The sequence below is a fragment of the Vulpes lagopus genome, chromosome 8 (assembly GCF_018345385.1).
Source record: "Vulpes lagopus strain Blue_001 chromosome 8, ASM1834538v1, whole genome shotgun sequence".
Lineage (NCBI taxonomy): Eukaryota > Metazoa > Chordata > Mammalia > Carnivora > Canidae > Vulpes > Vulpes lagopus.
The window spans coordinates 128,616,524-128,630,040 of NC_054831.1; the positions used below are offsets into that span (position 1 = coordinate 128,616,524).

Below are 13,517 nucleotides of genomic sequence, written 5' to 3' on the forward strand. Positions count from 1 at the left end.
GATTAGAACCAATTGTGGATGGTTTGTCCTTAAACACCAAAGAGCTGATGGAGGCTGCCAGAGCGAAGGGCTGCTGCCAAGATAGCAGGCAGACAGGAAGGAGCTAATGGTTTTTCCTTGCACCCTCTCATGCCTGTTTTTGTTCCCTATTGGCAGGACTTGAGGGGGAGCCAGCTGTCAGAGAAGCATAGTTAGTACACTTCTGAACTGGCTATTGCAGAGCAGTGTGTGATGGGTGGGGTTAGAGGCAGCTGAGGGATTAGCTGCCATCACAGCAAGCTTGAGATTAACTCTGGGAAGAATAGCCTATTAGCATACCCATAGTGACCATTTCAGGTTATATGGATGGAACAACTCAACCTCTTCTCCACCTCTTTAACCTGAAAGAGAGATTCTGAGTATGTTTTCCTGATCATTTCACTCTGGGTATGCTAGAGCAGAGGCTAGCTTCCCTGTAGATTCCAGAACCTTCCCAGTAAGAGAGCAGGAATATTACTGTTTCTCCCTCTTTGACAGCTTTCTCATGCCCCTATCAGGAATACTGAAGTTCACCGGAGGCTAGCTTGGCCATGAGGAAATAGCTTGGTGTGTGTTTCTTACCACTTTTCACTAACAGTTCATGAAAGCCCAGGGAGCCACTGGTGGTACACTTCCTGAGCCCTTAATTCTTTGTGTTGCCTTTCTTCTCAAGTACCTGATGATCCAGCAAACTCCCTTTGTGCGCCGTCAAGTCCGCAAACTTCTGCTCTTCATCTGTGGGTCAAAGGAAAAGTATCGCCAGCTCCGGGATTTGCACACCCTGGACTCCCACGTGCGTGGGATCAAGAAGCTGCTGGAGGAACAAGGGATATTCCTCCGGGCAAGTGTGGTTACAGCCAGCTCAGGCTCTGCCTTGCAGTATGACACACTCATCAGCCTGGTATGAGGGGTGAGGGGTATGGTGGGATAGGGAGAGGGCTTGTGATGAGAGTCAGGTGGGCAATAGGATGGATTGGTACAGGGCTTTTATGTACTCAGAGAATGTCAGCAGTCACAGTTGAGTTCAGGGTGGATCCATCACATGTATATTAAGTGTGGTTGGCTTCAAGATCTGAGATAACCCCCTCACCATCCCCACTCCACTTGGTAGTGGTTCCATCATGAGGAGGAGTAGCTTGGGCTTATTCCTGTGTCATTGGCTCATATGGATAGGATCAACCCGGAATTTGCAAATCTCTGATTTTTGTCCTTGAATACTAAAGAAATGATGTGTCTGAAGATGTTTGGATTTTGGGGATCAAACTGAATATATTGCATGGGAGCCTCTAGATGAGAATATCTTTGGTATCACGTATACTCTAAAACTCTTGTCCTTACAGTTGTTTTTTCAACAAGAGAAAAGTAAACTGGGAGGGTAGGAAGAAAAGAAAAAAAGGGAAACTGGATCATAGTTTCCCATCATGGCCTATCTTTCCTGCTGTGTTAATGAGTGGTGTGAAGGGTCCCTGAAAACAAAGGGCATTTGTGTGGTGGCTCACTGGGGCACAGGATCACCCTGAAGGGAGCAGGTGTGGCACAGGCCAATTGGTGGGCTTACTCATTCTGGCAATTGGTTTCCCTTTCAGATGGAGCACCTGAAGGCTTGTGCAGAGATTGCTGCCCAGCGAACCGTCAACTGGCAGAAATTCTGCATCAAAGACGATTGTAAGCAGGGCAGCTCCTTTCAGTGGCTATTCGTTCATCCCTTTGAGAAGTACTTATTGAAGCCTGCCCTGTGCCAAGCACTGAACTGGATGCCAGAGATAGGGCTGTGAACAAGACACATAGCTAGAACTCTGCCTAGCTAAGAAGACCAGTCAAAACTTGAGATTGATAAGGGTCAGATGCAAAATTGGGGGTACTAGGGGGGCACAGAGTAGGAGTAGCTGACCTCTAGTTTGTGGAGCTAGAGCTAAAGAGGAGCCTGTGGAGTTAGAGAATCGTCTTATTGAAAGAAGTGGGGCTAGGTAGCTGTCAGGACATTTACTAGGTTATTTGTGTACAAGGTGTGAATTCTGGGCAGCATCTGGTAGAGAGGATTCAGAACACCAGCTGATGGGGTGGGGGCAGTCCCAGCATGTGCTGATGTGGCCCCTGTAGCACGTCTGTCCAGCACATTTGTCTCTGAGCTGAGCCCCGTCTCCTCTGCCTGCAGCCGTCCTGTACTTCCTCCTCCAAGTCAGCTTCCTGGTGGATGAGGGGGTGTCCCCAGTACTGCTGCAGCTGCTCTCCTGTGCCCTGTGTGGCAGCAAAGTCCTTGCCGCGCTGGCAGCCTCGGCGGGCTCCTCGAGTGCCTCCTCCTCCACAGCCCCTGTGGCTGCCAGTTCTGGACAGGCCACGACACAGACCAAGTCGTCTACAAAGAAAAGCAAGAAAGAAGAAAAGGAAAAGGAGAAAGAGGGTAAACGTTACTCTCTTACCTTGGTGACCAGGGCAATGTGTTCTGATTTCTTGGATCACATGGTTTATGGTCCTCCTTGGAAAGGGCTTTTATCCCTATTTACTAGGACCTGACAGCTCAGAGGCTGTCCAGTATCTAGTTTTGGTTCCATTGTCAATTACACCTTGATCATGTGGATTCCCATACCAAAGAAATGTCAGAGTGCACTAAACATTTTTAGTAACCCAAGTTTTCCCATGAAGTAATACAGGACACCTGCCTTGTGGAGAGGTTGTGAGCCTCAAATGATGCTTGTAAACATGCCTGGTAAACTGTTAAATCTCTACACATGGAAGCGTTTTGGCTGATTTCTTACTATCAGGAAGGCAAAAGCCTTTCTGTTTTACTGTTTCTCATGGTCCGTGGAGTCCTGGGATGGGTGATTAAGGTTGGAGAGCAGTGCAGACGGTTTACGTTCTCCCAGTTAATTCTTCAGACAGCTGTTTCAGGGAGCAAACCCCTGAAAGGAGATCCCCCTCTAGGGTAGCTGTATGTGTGCTCAGGGCCAGGCCTGTGTCGGCACTTCGTCCTGTACTTTTTTGGTAGCAGTATTATTGTTGGTCTCATATGGGGCTGGCGTTTTGTTCTCCAGTAAACAAGTTAAAGTTGTTTTCAAATTAGAATCATTTAGTTGAAACTCTTAGAAATGGACTGAACTGCCTCCCTCTCCATCTGGTAATAACAGCTTTGAGACCCTAGAGCACATTTCCTGCTTTCCAGTCCTCAGTCCTCCCCTGATTTTGCAGGTGAGAGCTCAGGCAGCCAGGAGGACCAGCTGTGCACAGCTCTGGTGAACCAGCTGAACAAATTTGCAGATAAGGAGACCTTGGTTCAGTTCCTGCGTTGTTTCCTGTTAGAGTCCAATTCTTCTTCGGTGCGCTGGCAGGCCCACTGTCTGACCCTGCATATCTACAGGTAGGGTCCCAGGGTTCATTTTGGCAGTCTGCATGGGTCCAGGATCCCAGTGGACAATGTAGTTCTTTCTTGCTTTACATCACACATTCACAGTCCCAGTGTCAGTATTTATATCAGCCTGGGTCTTCTTGACTATTATAGACGTCTGCATCAGGTTATCTGCCTTTAGCCTGTTAAAGTGATGTCTTAAGTAAGAAATGATCATTTTTCCTGAGAGGGCTGTGTTTACAAGTTTGTAAAGCAACCAGGGTTCACTCTTTAGGCTACCTTCTGGAGATAGGAAAGATTGGAGCTATGCCTGTTAGGATCTACTGCCAAAAGAGTGCAGAAACAATTCGAACTTAACCCCTGGTTGTGGGGAGGTAGATATGTATATCTATAAAAATGGTACTTGGGCCTAGTTGATGAATAAAAAGAACCACAAGGTTTTCTGCTGATTGGTAATACAAACTATCCTTTATCCACAGAAACTCTAGTAAATCTCAACAGGAACTCCTGTTAGATCTGATGTGGTCCATATGGCCAGAACTCCCAGCCTATGGTCGTAAGGCTGCCCAGTTTGTGGACCTACTAGGATATTTCTCCTTGAAAACCCCACAAACAGAGAAGAAGGTAACAATTGACGTATGGTCAGAGGGGCTGACTTGGCATATTTGACCTTTTTTTCTTTTGAGTTAAGAACATGATCAACCCGCATAGGGGGTGCATATGTGAAATCTTTTTAGATGTATGTTAAGCACTGCCAACATGCGTACCACACAGATAACATATGTCAGCAAATAAGTACAGGCCCAATTTGCCTTAGCCAACAGGAGGTAATCAGGTGGGGAGGAAAATGCATCCCATTAAAGTTGCTTTAGGAAAGAAGGTGTTCCTGGCAGCCCTGATGACATCCCTAAAAGTGTCTCTGCAATTGGATAACCATTTCATGACTTCTCCATGGGAATAGAAATTATTTTCATGTACAGGGTCTGGAGAGATGGCTGTCACTAAAGATTGTTGGACACTTGCAGGAGTTAGGCCCAGCCTTGTATGATTCTACGTGGAGGCTGAGAGGCCTGGTGCTTCTTGGACAGTATCAGCTAGACAGCAGAAGACAAAAGTCTTTGCCAGTAAGACTTTCCCTTGGGCTTTAACTGTGGCCTTTTTTTATTGACTTCTGTTGCAGTTAAAGGAGTATTCACAGAAGGCTGTGGAAATTCTGCGGACCCAAAACCACATTCTTACCAACCATCCCAACTCCAATATTTACAAGTGAGCTTGTTCTGCTTTCTCCCTGTTTGAAGTCCCAGTTGCTATCTCCACATTGGTTGGCCTTTACATAAGAATCAATACATCTCTGCCTAGTTGGTTTTCGAATCCCTCCCATGTAGCTGAGGCCATGTGCCCATGGGGTACTCAAAATGTGACTACTAAATTAGGTCTTGGTAAGCAGAAATTTGAGAATGTCTCAATTTCAAGTGTCTAAGTCTAAATCAGATAAGTTTACAGAAAATGGCTATATTAAAAAAAACTTTTAAAAGAATATTTGCTGGTTAAACAAGCTGTTATTTCCTTAGTTTTAATAGTGACTTTTTTTCCCTCTAAACTTCATTGAGGTATAATTTATATATCCCAAAAATCACCTATTTTTAGTATAGAATTCAGTGATTTCTTTTAGTAAATTTAATTGTGACTCTTCTTGGAGTCAAATTTTAATGTCACTTTTTAGGATTCCTCTGACCTCAGAACAGCTCAGAAATAGGAACCATCTTGGTAAATTGGTTGAAATTCCCTTCCTGTGACGTCTAAGCCCTATTGGGAGTTCTCACTTTCCCTTACGTTCTTACTAGGGTGGGGCTCACTTCAGGGAATGTTGAGCAGTGGCTCGTTCATGGCTTCTTCATGAAGCTCAGTGCTTTCTAAGATGAAGATTTCCTTATGCTGAAACTGGTTTCTTCCTTAGCACCTTGTCTGGCTTAGTGGAATTTGATGGCTATTACCTGGAGAGTGATCCCTGCCTGGTGTGTAATAATCCAGAGGTGCCGTTCTGTGTAAGTGCCGTCTTCAACAGGGGCAGTCATGAGGCTTGCAGGGCTAGTGGGTTTCTTGTTACTGGAGCTTGAGTGTGGCCGCATAGGTGTTTGGTCACTGGTGGTATGAATGCTTACTTGCCACACTTACCACCCTTAATAGAAACTTTATCCGTGGATGAAGAGAGGGTTACAGTGATCAGTTTTGAAGAAGGCAGGATGAGCCAGTTACCTTGAACTGATACAATGTTTTGTGTGTACTCCTGTGTTTAGTATATCAAGCTGTCTTCCATTAAAGTGGACACGCGGTACACCACAACCCAGCAGGTTGTGAAGCTCATCGGCAGCCACACCATCAGCAAAGTGACGGTGAAAATTGGAGATCTGAAACGGACAAAGATGGTGCGGACCATCAACCTCTATTACAACAACCGGACTGTGCAGGCCATCGTAGAGTTGAAAAACAAGTAAGGGCTCCTCAGACTTGGGAAGGGGCAGCTTGTAAGGCTTTGCTGGCTCTGATTGCTAGAATCGGGTAAAGCAGCATATCCGTAGGGATTGGTAGGATCTTCTTACCCCCTTGCGTCATGACGCAGACAAAAGTGAAACACAGTTCCTAAGGGTGTTGACAAAGGTTCTTTTAAAATCATGTCCAGTGGATGGGGATCCCTGGGTGGCTCAGTGATTTAGCGTCTGCCTTCGGCCCAGGGCGTGATCCTGGAGTCCCAGGATCGAGTCTCACATCGGGCTCCCTGCATGGAGTCTGCTACTCCCTCTCCCTGTGTCTCTGCCTCTCTCTTTCTGGGTCTCTCATAAATAAATAAATAAAATATATGTGTGTATGCATATATATGTGTATACATAGATAAATAATGATAAATTAAAAAATAATAAAATCATGTCCAGTGGAGCCTTTGGGGTATCAGGAAGCCATTCACAGCCTTGCTTGGGAGGCGAAGCTGAGTAAGGGAACTTCAGGCTCCTACTCGTGTTAATTAGGGCAGTTCTAGTTTTCTGTAACATCTATATTGGGAAGTAGTTGTCATTTTTTCAGTTAAGACACTGTTTTCTTGCTCATGGAGCAGGCAGTAGGTCTCAAGAAGCTCCTCTAGTACGCAGGCTGTCCTTCCATTTCCACATGTACCTTCCCTCTATATCTGCCCAAGTTGGATCTTTCTAGCTCACATCTTTCAGTGTCTGAGTGGGGGCATGTCGTTTGTGGGCCAAAGAAGGCATCAGCGTGGGTTATAGTGTTGACTCCCAGAAACCGATCTCTTGTTGAAATCTCAGGCATTGCTGTTGGGCAGAGGACGTGAGGAGGTGCTGCTTGAATAGTAAGACTTTTGGGGCTGTTGTGCACGGAATGGAAGTATTGGTATCACTCTGAGCGGCAGAGTAAAGCTAGAGTTTACCGGGGGATCCCTGGGTGGTGCAGCGGTTTGGTGCCTGCCTTTGGCCCAGGGCGTGATCCTGGAGACCTGGGATCGAGTCCCACGTCGGGCTCCCGGTGCATGGAGCCTGCTTCTCCCTCTGCCTGTGTCTCTGCCTCTCTCTTTCTGTGTGACTATCATAAATAAATAAAAATTAAAATTAAAAATTAAAAAAAAAAAGTTTACCACATCAGCGGACGGCTGCTAGGAGCACTGCCTGCAGGAAGTTTTCTTCCTTTGAGGAGTAGCTAACATTGGTGACCTGCAAGTAGAAGCTGCTCACTGGGATAACCCACTGCCTTTGGAGGAGGTGGATTTCATTTTGTGTCGTGTAGCATCGGTGCAGCAGCTGGAAGCTCAGACTCTGTAGTAAGACCATGGGTTTACACCCCCGCCCTCCTACCTGTCTCGACATGGGAGTTGTTGTGCTGCCTTTGTTTCTTTAACTGTAAAATGGAGATAAGTCCACTCTTAGGGTGTGATTTTGAGGATTAGAACTAGTTTAGTGTATGTAATGTGCTGAGAACAGAGCCTAGCACATATTAAGTGCCCAATAAATATTACCTGTGATTAATGTGATTATTCTAAATTATTACATGCCTTTTTTTTTTTTTTTTTTTTTGTCTGTACTTGGCACATGGTACCTCTTGGGATTCAGGCTTCAGGGCAGCATACTTTTGGAGTAATGTCTTTTGTTATTTTTCTAGAATCTGAAAAAATGATCTACAGAGCACTGTAAAGTGCTTATATTCTTTTCTATAGTGAATATTTAAAAAATTAGGTTGGTATTATTTGCTGTATCTTCACTTCTTAAAGTGACCACTACCTTAGGAGAACACACGGGGACAGTCTTGCTCTTTGTCTCCTCAGACCGCTGTCACTGGAGGGGTATGAGAGTGGCTCCCCGGCCCTCTATCCCTCTAGCTGCTGCTCTCTCTCCTAGGCCGGCTCGCTGGCATAAAGCCAAGAAAGTTCAGCTGACCCCTGGGCAGACAGAGGTGAAGATCGACCTGCCCTTGCCCATTGTGGCCTCCAACCTGATGATTGAGTTTGCGGACTTCTATGAAAACTATCAGGCCTCCACAGAGACCCTGCAGTGCCCCCGCTGCAGTGCCTCCGTCCCTGCCAACCCAGGGGTCTGTGGCAACTGTGGAGAGAATGTCTACCAGTGTCACAAGTGCAGGTGAGGGGGAGAGTGTGTCGCTCCGGTTGGGGCCACATATGTCCCTTGTATCCCCTACAAGAGTCTCGGTGTTTGCTGCCTTCATCATTATTGGAGGGTTATGGGTGTGTGGAGTTCAAGGCTAGAAGGTGGGGGAAAGAGCGGTGCCTGTGCCTGTCCCGTGGTAGCCTGGGGGTAGGGATCCCTCAGCTTAGTTCCAAGTCATCCTTTCTCATTACCTAGTTGTGTAAGCACCCTCACCTCTCGTCATCCTGACACAGTTCCAGAATATGCGTGTGGCACTCACAGTCCCTGCACACCACTCCAAACCTCTGCTGCCGCCTCTCCCTGACCCAAACATTTTGGTTCTTTAGGTCCATCAACTACGATGAAAAAGATCCCTTCCTCTGCAATGCCTGTGGTTTCTGTAAATACGCTCGCTTCGATTTTATGCTCTATGCCAAGCCTTGCTGTGCAGTGGATCCCATTGAGAATGAAGAAGACCGGAAGAAGGTGAGGCCGGGTCTGTCCTATACTCAAGGATAGTGGCTTTGCTCTGTGCTTTGGGCAGCAGGGCTATTGGAGGGCAGTGTGCTTTTCCTTCTCACCCAAGTCTTCCTCGACTCAGCACTCTCTTCAGGACCTGGCTTTCAGGCGGGTGCAGATAATGGCATTGGAACATATGATTTACATAGGACTTTGGAGCATGTTGGCAGTGAACTAGAATGTCTCAAGGGGCACCTAACTTTAGATTTGGAAAGGCAGGAAGAAGTCGGATGAGTGCCTTGCATTTATTCCAGAGATGTGTCGTATTACAGCTGTTGTCCTTCCAGCAGTGTCTGCTTATCCAGGGTCTGGTTCTCAGTCTGTGTGGTGTGGTGGGACTAGGGATTAGATGATAGTCAAAAGTGGGGAGCTTTTGGGATTGCTGCTAGAAGCAGAATGGGAAGCAAGAGAACATTTAGCTATGAAGTCAGAAGGACCAAAGTTCCAGTTCCTGCTATGTCTTTTTAGTGCTGTGTGACCTAGTGTAAATGACTTCTCTCAGCATTGTGTATTTTTATGTATGTTGTGTTAGATACATATTGCATGTTACTATAAATAATGTACCAACCCCAGGGATTATTGTGAGGAATAGAAGTGATGAATGTATGAAACGCAGAACCTGACCTGTAGGAAATGTTTCAGGAAACGGTTAGCAGTTGGGATCACTCAAGAAGGAAAAGCCTTCACACATAGCTCTGTCTTCTCCTGCTAGGCTGTTTCCAACATTAATACACTTCTGGACAAAGCTGACCGAGTGTATCACCAGCTGATGGGACACCGGCCACAGCTGGAGAACCTGCTCTGCAAAGTGAACGAGGCAGCCCCTGAAAAGCCGCAGGTAACCCCAAGCTAGTGGGGCATCTGGAGAAGGCTCTGGGTCTGAAGCAGGAGGCTGACAGCATACCTCTTGGGTTGCAGGATGACTCGGGGACAGCCGGGGGCATCAGTTCCACTTCAGCCAGCGTGAATCGGTACATCCTGCAGCTGGCTCAGGAGTACTGTGGAGATTGCAAGAACTCGTTTGATGAGCTTTCCAAAATCATCCAGGTAGAGGAACGGGAGCCGCTCTAGTGTTCTGTCAAGTGTTACCCCTCCTGTTTTCAGAGCAGGCCTGTTGCCCCCCTCTGGCAGTTCAAATCTTGGGTTTCCCTTGCCCAGTTGGCTGAAAAGGCAAGGTCTAGGTCGCTGCACCATTTAGCTTCTCTCCCACTATAGTTTCTGGTGCTTGGCAGAGACCTGAATTTGTTCCAGAAGACTGAGGGTAACAGATGATTATAAATCTGTTTTCCTTGGCCCATTCACAACTCATCTTTCAGCAGAGGGGTTGCAAGTTTTAAAAAACTGGGTGTCAAGATTCTGTTCCCTCTTTTTTCTGATATGCCATATTTGTAGACTGGAAGGGCAGGGCACACCAATGCCAGTCAACCAAGGTGGGCTGTGAGGCCAATGGAATATTGCTGACCTAATCTCCGTGGGATGGGAGGCTGGCCACAGACAAGCTGGTTCTTTGCCCCCCAGAATTGTCTTTGTTTCATGGGCCTACATCTCTGATCTTTGTGTTTGTTCTTTATGAGACAGCATTACATGGAGGTTAAGGACATGTGCTTCTGATCAGGGCTTGAGTTCTGATTCTGCCATTTGTCTTGGGCACACCAACCTTCCTAAGCTTCAGCTTCCTGCTCTGTAAAACAAGGATGAAGTATTTAATGGGTGGGGTCATCACAAAGATTAAATTAGATCATGCATGTACAGTATTTGTCTTATTTATTTATTTATTTACTTATCTATTTATCTGTTTATATATCTATTTATCTAGCTATCTTTCTACCTACTTATTTAGTTGACAGAGGAGGAACAGGCAGGGAGAGCAGCAGAGGGGGAGGGAGAAGCAAGCTCCACATGGAGCCAGGAGCCCAAGGTGGGGTCAATTCCAAGACCCTGAGTTCATGACCTAAGCCAAAGGCAGACACTTAACCGACTAAGCCACCCAGACATCCCTAAAGTGTTTTTTCAAACCAAACCTGATTTCTAGTTAACTTTCTCTTTCTCCTTCCTTTAATTGCTAATTTGTATCTCTTTTATCTTTTTTTTTTTTTTTTCTTAGAAAGTCTTTGCTTCACGAAAAGAGTTGTTGGAATATGACCTGCAACAGAGGGAAGCGGCCACCAAATCGTCCCGAACCTCCGTGCAGCCCACTTTCACTGCCAGCCAGTACCGCGCCTTATCTGTCCTGGGCTGTGGCCACACATCCTCCACCAAGTGCTACGGCTGCGCCTCGGCTGTCACAGAACATTGTATCACACTGCTCCGGGCCCTGGCCACCAATCCGGCCCTGAGGCACATCCTCGTCTCCCAGGGCCTCATCCGGGAGCTCTTTGATTACAATCTCCGTCGGGGCTCTGCAGGCATGCGGGAGGAGGTCCGCCAGCTCATGTGCCTGCTAACTCGGTCAGAGCCTGCCTTGGGATTGTGGACACAGTAACTCCTGCTGGCACGGAAATTGGTGGTAGCAGCCGTGCTGGGAGCTTGGGGGTGCAAAGTGTGGTGTTTGTCACTGCCAGACGGGCTGGCTTACTTAGGAGGGTGGAAGAGCAGGAGATGGCCAGGGGTCTGGGTAAGCAGACTCTGAGCATTTGAGACCAGATTTCCTCATAAAAAGAATATTTGGCTTGTACTTTGTTGGTTCCAGTGAAGTTCCCTGAACAGTCTCTGGATTCTGGTGAGGGAAGCGAAGGGAGTGACCGGGCATTTGGACTTCAGACTCACATGGAAGAGGCCAGTGGAACAGTGTAGCCTAGCAGTGAAGCTTAGGCTCAGTATTTGATCTCTGTGCTTTGGACAGCTTACCTACCTTCCCTGAGCTGAGGTTTTCGTCATCTGAAAAATACTGATAATAATAGTAAATACCTTAAAGGCTTGTGGCGAAGGTGGAATGGTATAACTCGTGGGCAATAACTTGTATTTATTGAGTACTAGTATTGTGAATGCAGTCGCCAGAGCTAGATTTACTAAGTGTGCGACATGAGTTCCGGGACATGTTAGGTGATTGGTAACTGTTTCTTGCTGTATTATTTATTCACTTAGTGGGTGTTTTTTGAGCATCTGCTGAATGCCAGGCACTGTTCTGGACTCTGCAGTGGTAAATGAAACAGAGTCCCTACTTCCTGGAGCCTGCATTCCAGGTGGGGAGAACTGTAGAAAGATACTTGCACAAGTACAGTGTCAGGAGATTGGGTTGTGAAAGGGAGGTACAGCTGGGGTGGCAGGGATTGCTGTTGGGAGAAGGTGGTCAGAGAAGACGTGTGTGAAGTAAGGGGACAAGCCATGAAGATGTCTCAGCTGTGGTTGCACACGTAGGAAACCTCACATTTAAGAGCAAGAGGCAGGCCTGTGCTGGGGATGATGCGGGAGCTGTGTAGGTGGTGTGAAGGAGGCCACCTGGGAAACAGGAAGGAGAATGAGACGTTTCTGGGGGCCAGATCCTAGGGGGATCTTTTAGGCCATTGGAAGGACTCTGGTTTTTATTCAAAACAGGGAAGGAAGTGAGAAAGTGATCTAGTACAATTGACATTGTCATGACTAATACAGACGTTCTTATGGTGAGGCGTCAGTGGGAAATGTGGGTATCTCATGGGAGGTAAAGTGGAGGCAGATGGAGAAAATGAGGAAAGTGTTGTAACCCATCCTGGTAGGGGGTCCCCCGAATTCAGAGATTGGAGGATGTGGTGCACCAGGCAGTGCCTGGGGAGGTCTCTTTAGCCTGGGCTGTGCATGGGGAGATCTCTTGGATGCTGTAGTTGCTCTCCCCAGTGACTGCTATGGGGCAGGTGGCTGCGATGGGCACTCTCTTACAGATCCAGGTCTTGTGGGGCCAATTTGTCATCAGGCCCGTGGGGAGGCTAGGTGGCCCTTGGCATTGAGTGCCTTTTCTCTGTGCTCCTTCAGGTAGGTAACAGGACTTCCATTTCTTTGTTTCCCCAGAGACAATCCAGAAGCCACCCAGCAAATGAATGACTTGATTATTGGCAAAGTCTCCACTGCCCTGAAGGGCCACTGGGCCAATCCCGATCTGGTGAGCAGGACAGCCACACTCTGACTCCTTCCTCTTTCTCCTGCGTTCCCTCACTTTCTTTCCATCAGTCTCCCTGGCGTGGCTAGGGAGGCAAGGAGCAGCAGCCTGGAGAGCTCTTACCCTAGAATGACTGTCCCAGGTCAGAGCCAGCCTCAGGGAGAAGAGAAATTGGTGGTTGGCTGGATGGAGTACAGGGGTCTCTACTCCTCCTTTCTCTTTCTGATGGTGCCACCGAGTACTAGACATCTTAGTTCTGAGTTCCCTGATCAGAGCTTGGACCTAAGCCCCAGTCCTGGTCTCACTTGCAGACTCTCCTCTTTTCATGTCTCCTCTCGTTGGCCTTCTAGGCAAGCAGCCTTCAGTATGAAATGCTGTTGCTGACAGATTCCATCTCAAAGGAGGACAGCTGCTGGGAACTCCGGTTACGCTGTGGTGAGCTGGTTAGGGGCTTTTCAGAAAGGGGATGGGGGCTTCAGGTGCAGTCCTAGCCACAGAGGTGGTGGGGCACGGCAGCCGCCATGGACAGCCTTGCTGGAGCAGGTACAGGGTGCTATGACTGAGACTTGGCCTGTCCTTCCTATCCCTGCCCCTAGCTCTCAGCCTTTTCCTCATGGCCGTGAACATTAAGACTCCTGTGGTTGTGGAGAACATTACCCTCATGTGCCTGCGGATCTTGCAGAAGTTGATTAAACCACCTGCTCCAACCAGCAAGAAGAACAAGGTACCAGGCGGGGAGTCACAGAGAGCAGGGCGGCGGCCCCCTCCTTCCCCAGCCAGCATGGTGTCCTGCCTTACCCGGCACTCAGCCTGCTCGTGGTGGGGCACCAGCACTTCCTTCGCCATATTTCAGCAGATAGGAGTTGGGGTTTTTTTTTTTGTTTTTTTTTTAAAGATTTTATTTATTCATGAGAGACCCAGAGAG

At 47.5% G+C, this 13,517-nt stretch overlaps 1 protein-coding gene across 7 annotated transcripts in view; it reads left to right on the forward strand.

Moving 5' to 3' along the window:
* Positions 1–13,517, forward strand: part of UBR4 (ubiquitin protein ligase E3 component n-recognin 4) — a 133,976-nt gene that overhangs the window by 84,985 nt on the left and 35,474 nt on the right. For all 7 annotated transcript variants that reach the window (XM_041766729.1, XM_041766730.1, XM_041766734.1 and 4 more), the window contains 16 exons: positions 692–919; positions 1,605–1,683; positions 2,174–2,419; positions 3,205–3,373; positions 3,841–3,985; positions 4,542–4,627; positions 5,319–5,406; positions 5,659–5,852; positions 7,759–7,998; positions 8,352–8,490; positions 9,236–9,361; positions 9,442–9,570; positions 10,628–10,971; positions 12,505–12,595; positions 12,943–13,027; positions 13,189–13,316. In XM_041766729.1, coding sequence (XP_041622663.1) covers positions 692–919; positions 1,605–1,683; positions 2,174–2,419; positions 3,205–3,373; positions 3,841–3,985; positions 4,542–4,627; positions 5,319–5,406; positions 5,659–5,852; positions 7,759–7,998; positions 8,352–8,490; positions 9,236–9,361; positions 9,442–9,570; positions 10,628–10,971; positions 12,505–12,595; positions 12,943–13,027; positions 13,189–13,316 — 2,517 coding nt within the window. The remainder of the gene's footprint in view (positions 1–691; positions 920–1,604; positions 1,684–2,173; positions 2,420–3,204; positions 3,374–3,840; positions 3,986–4,541; positions 4,628–5,318; positions 5,407–5,658; positions 5,853–7,758; positions 7,999–8,351; positions 8,491–9,235; positions 9,362–9,441; positions 9,571–10,627; positions 10,972–12,504; positions 12,596–12,942; positions 13,028–13,188; positions 13,317–13,517) is intronic.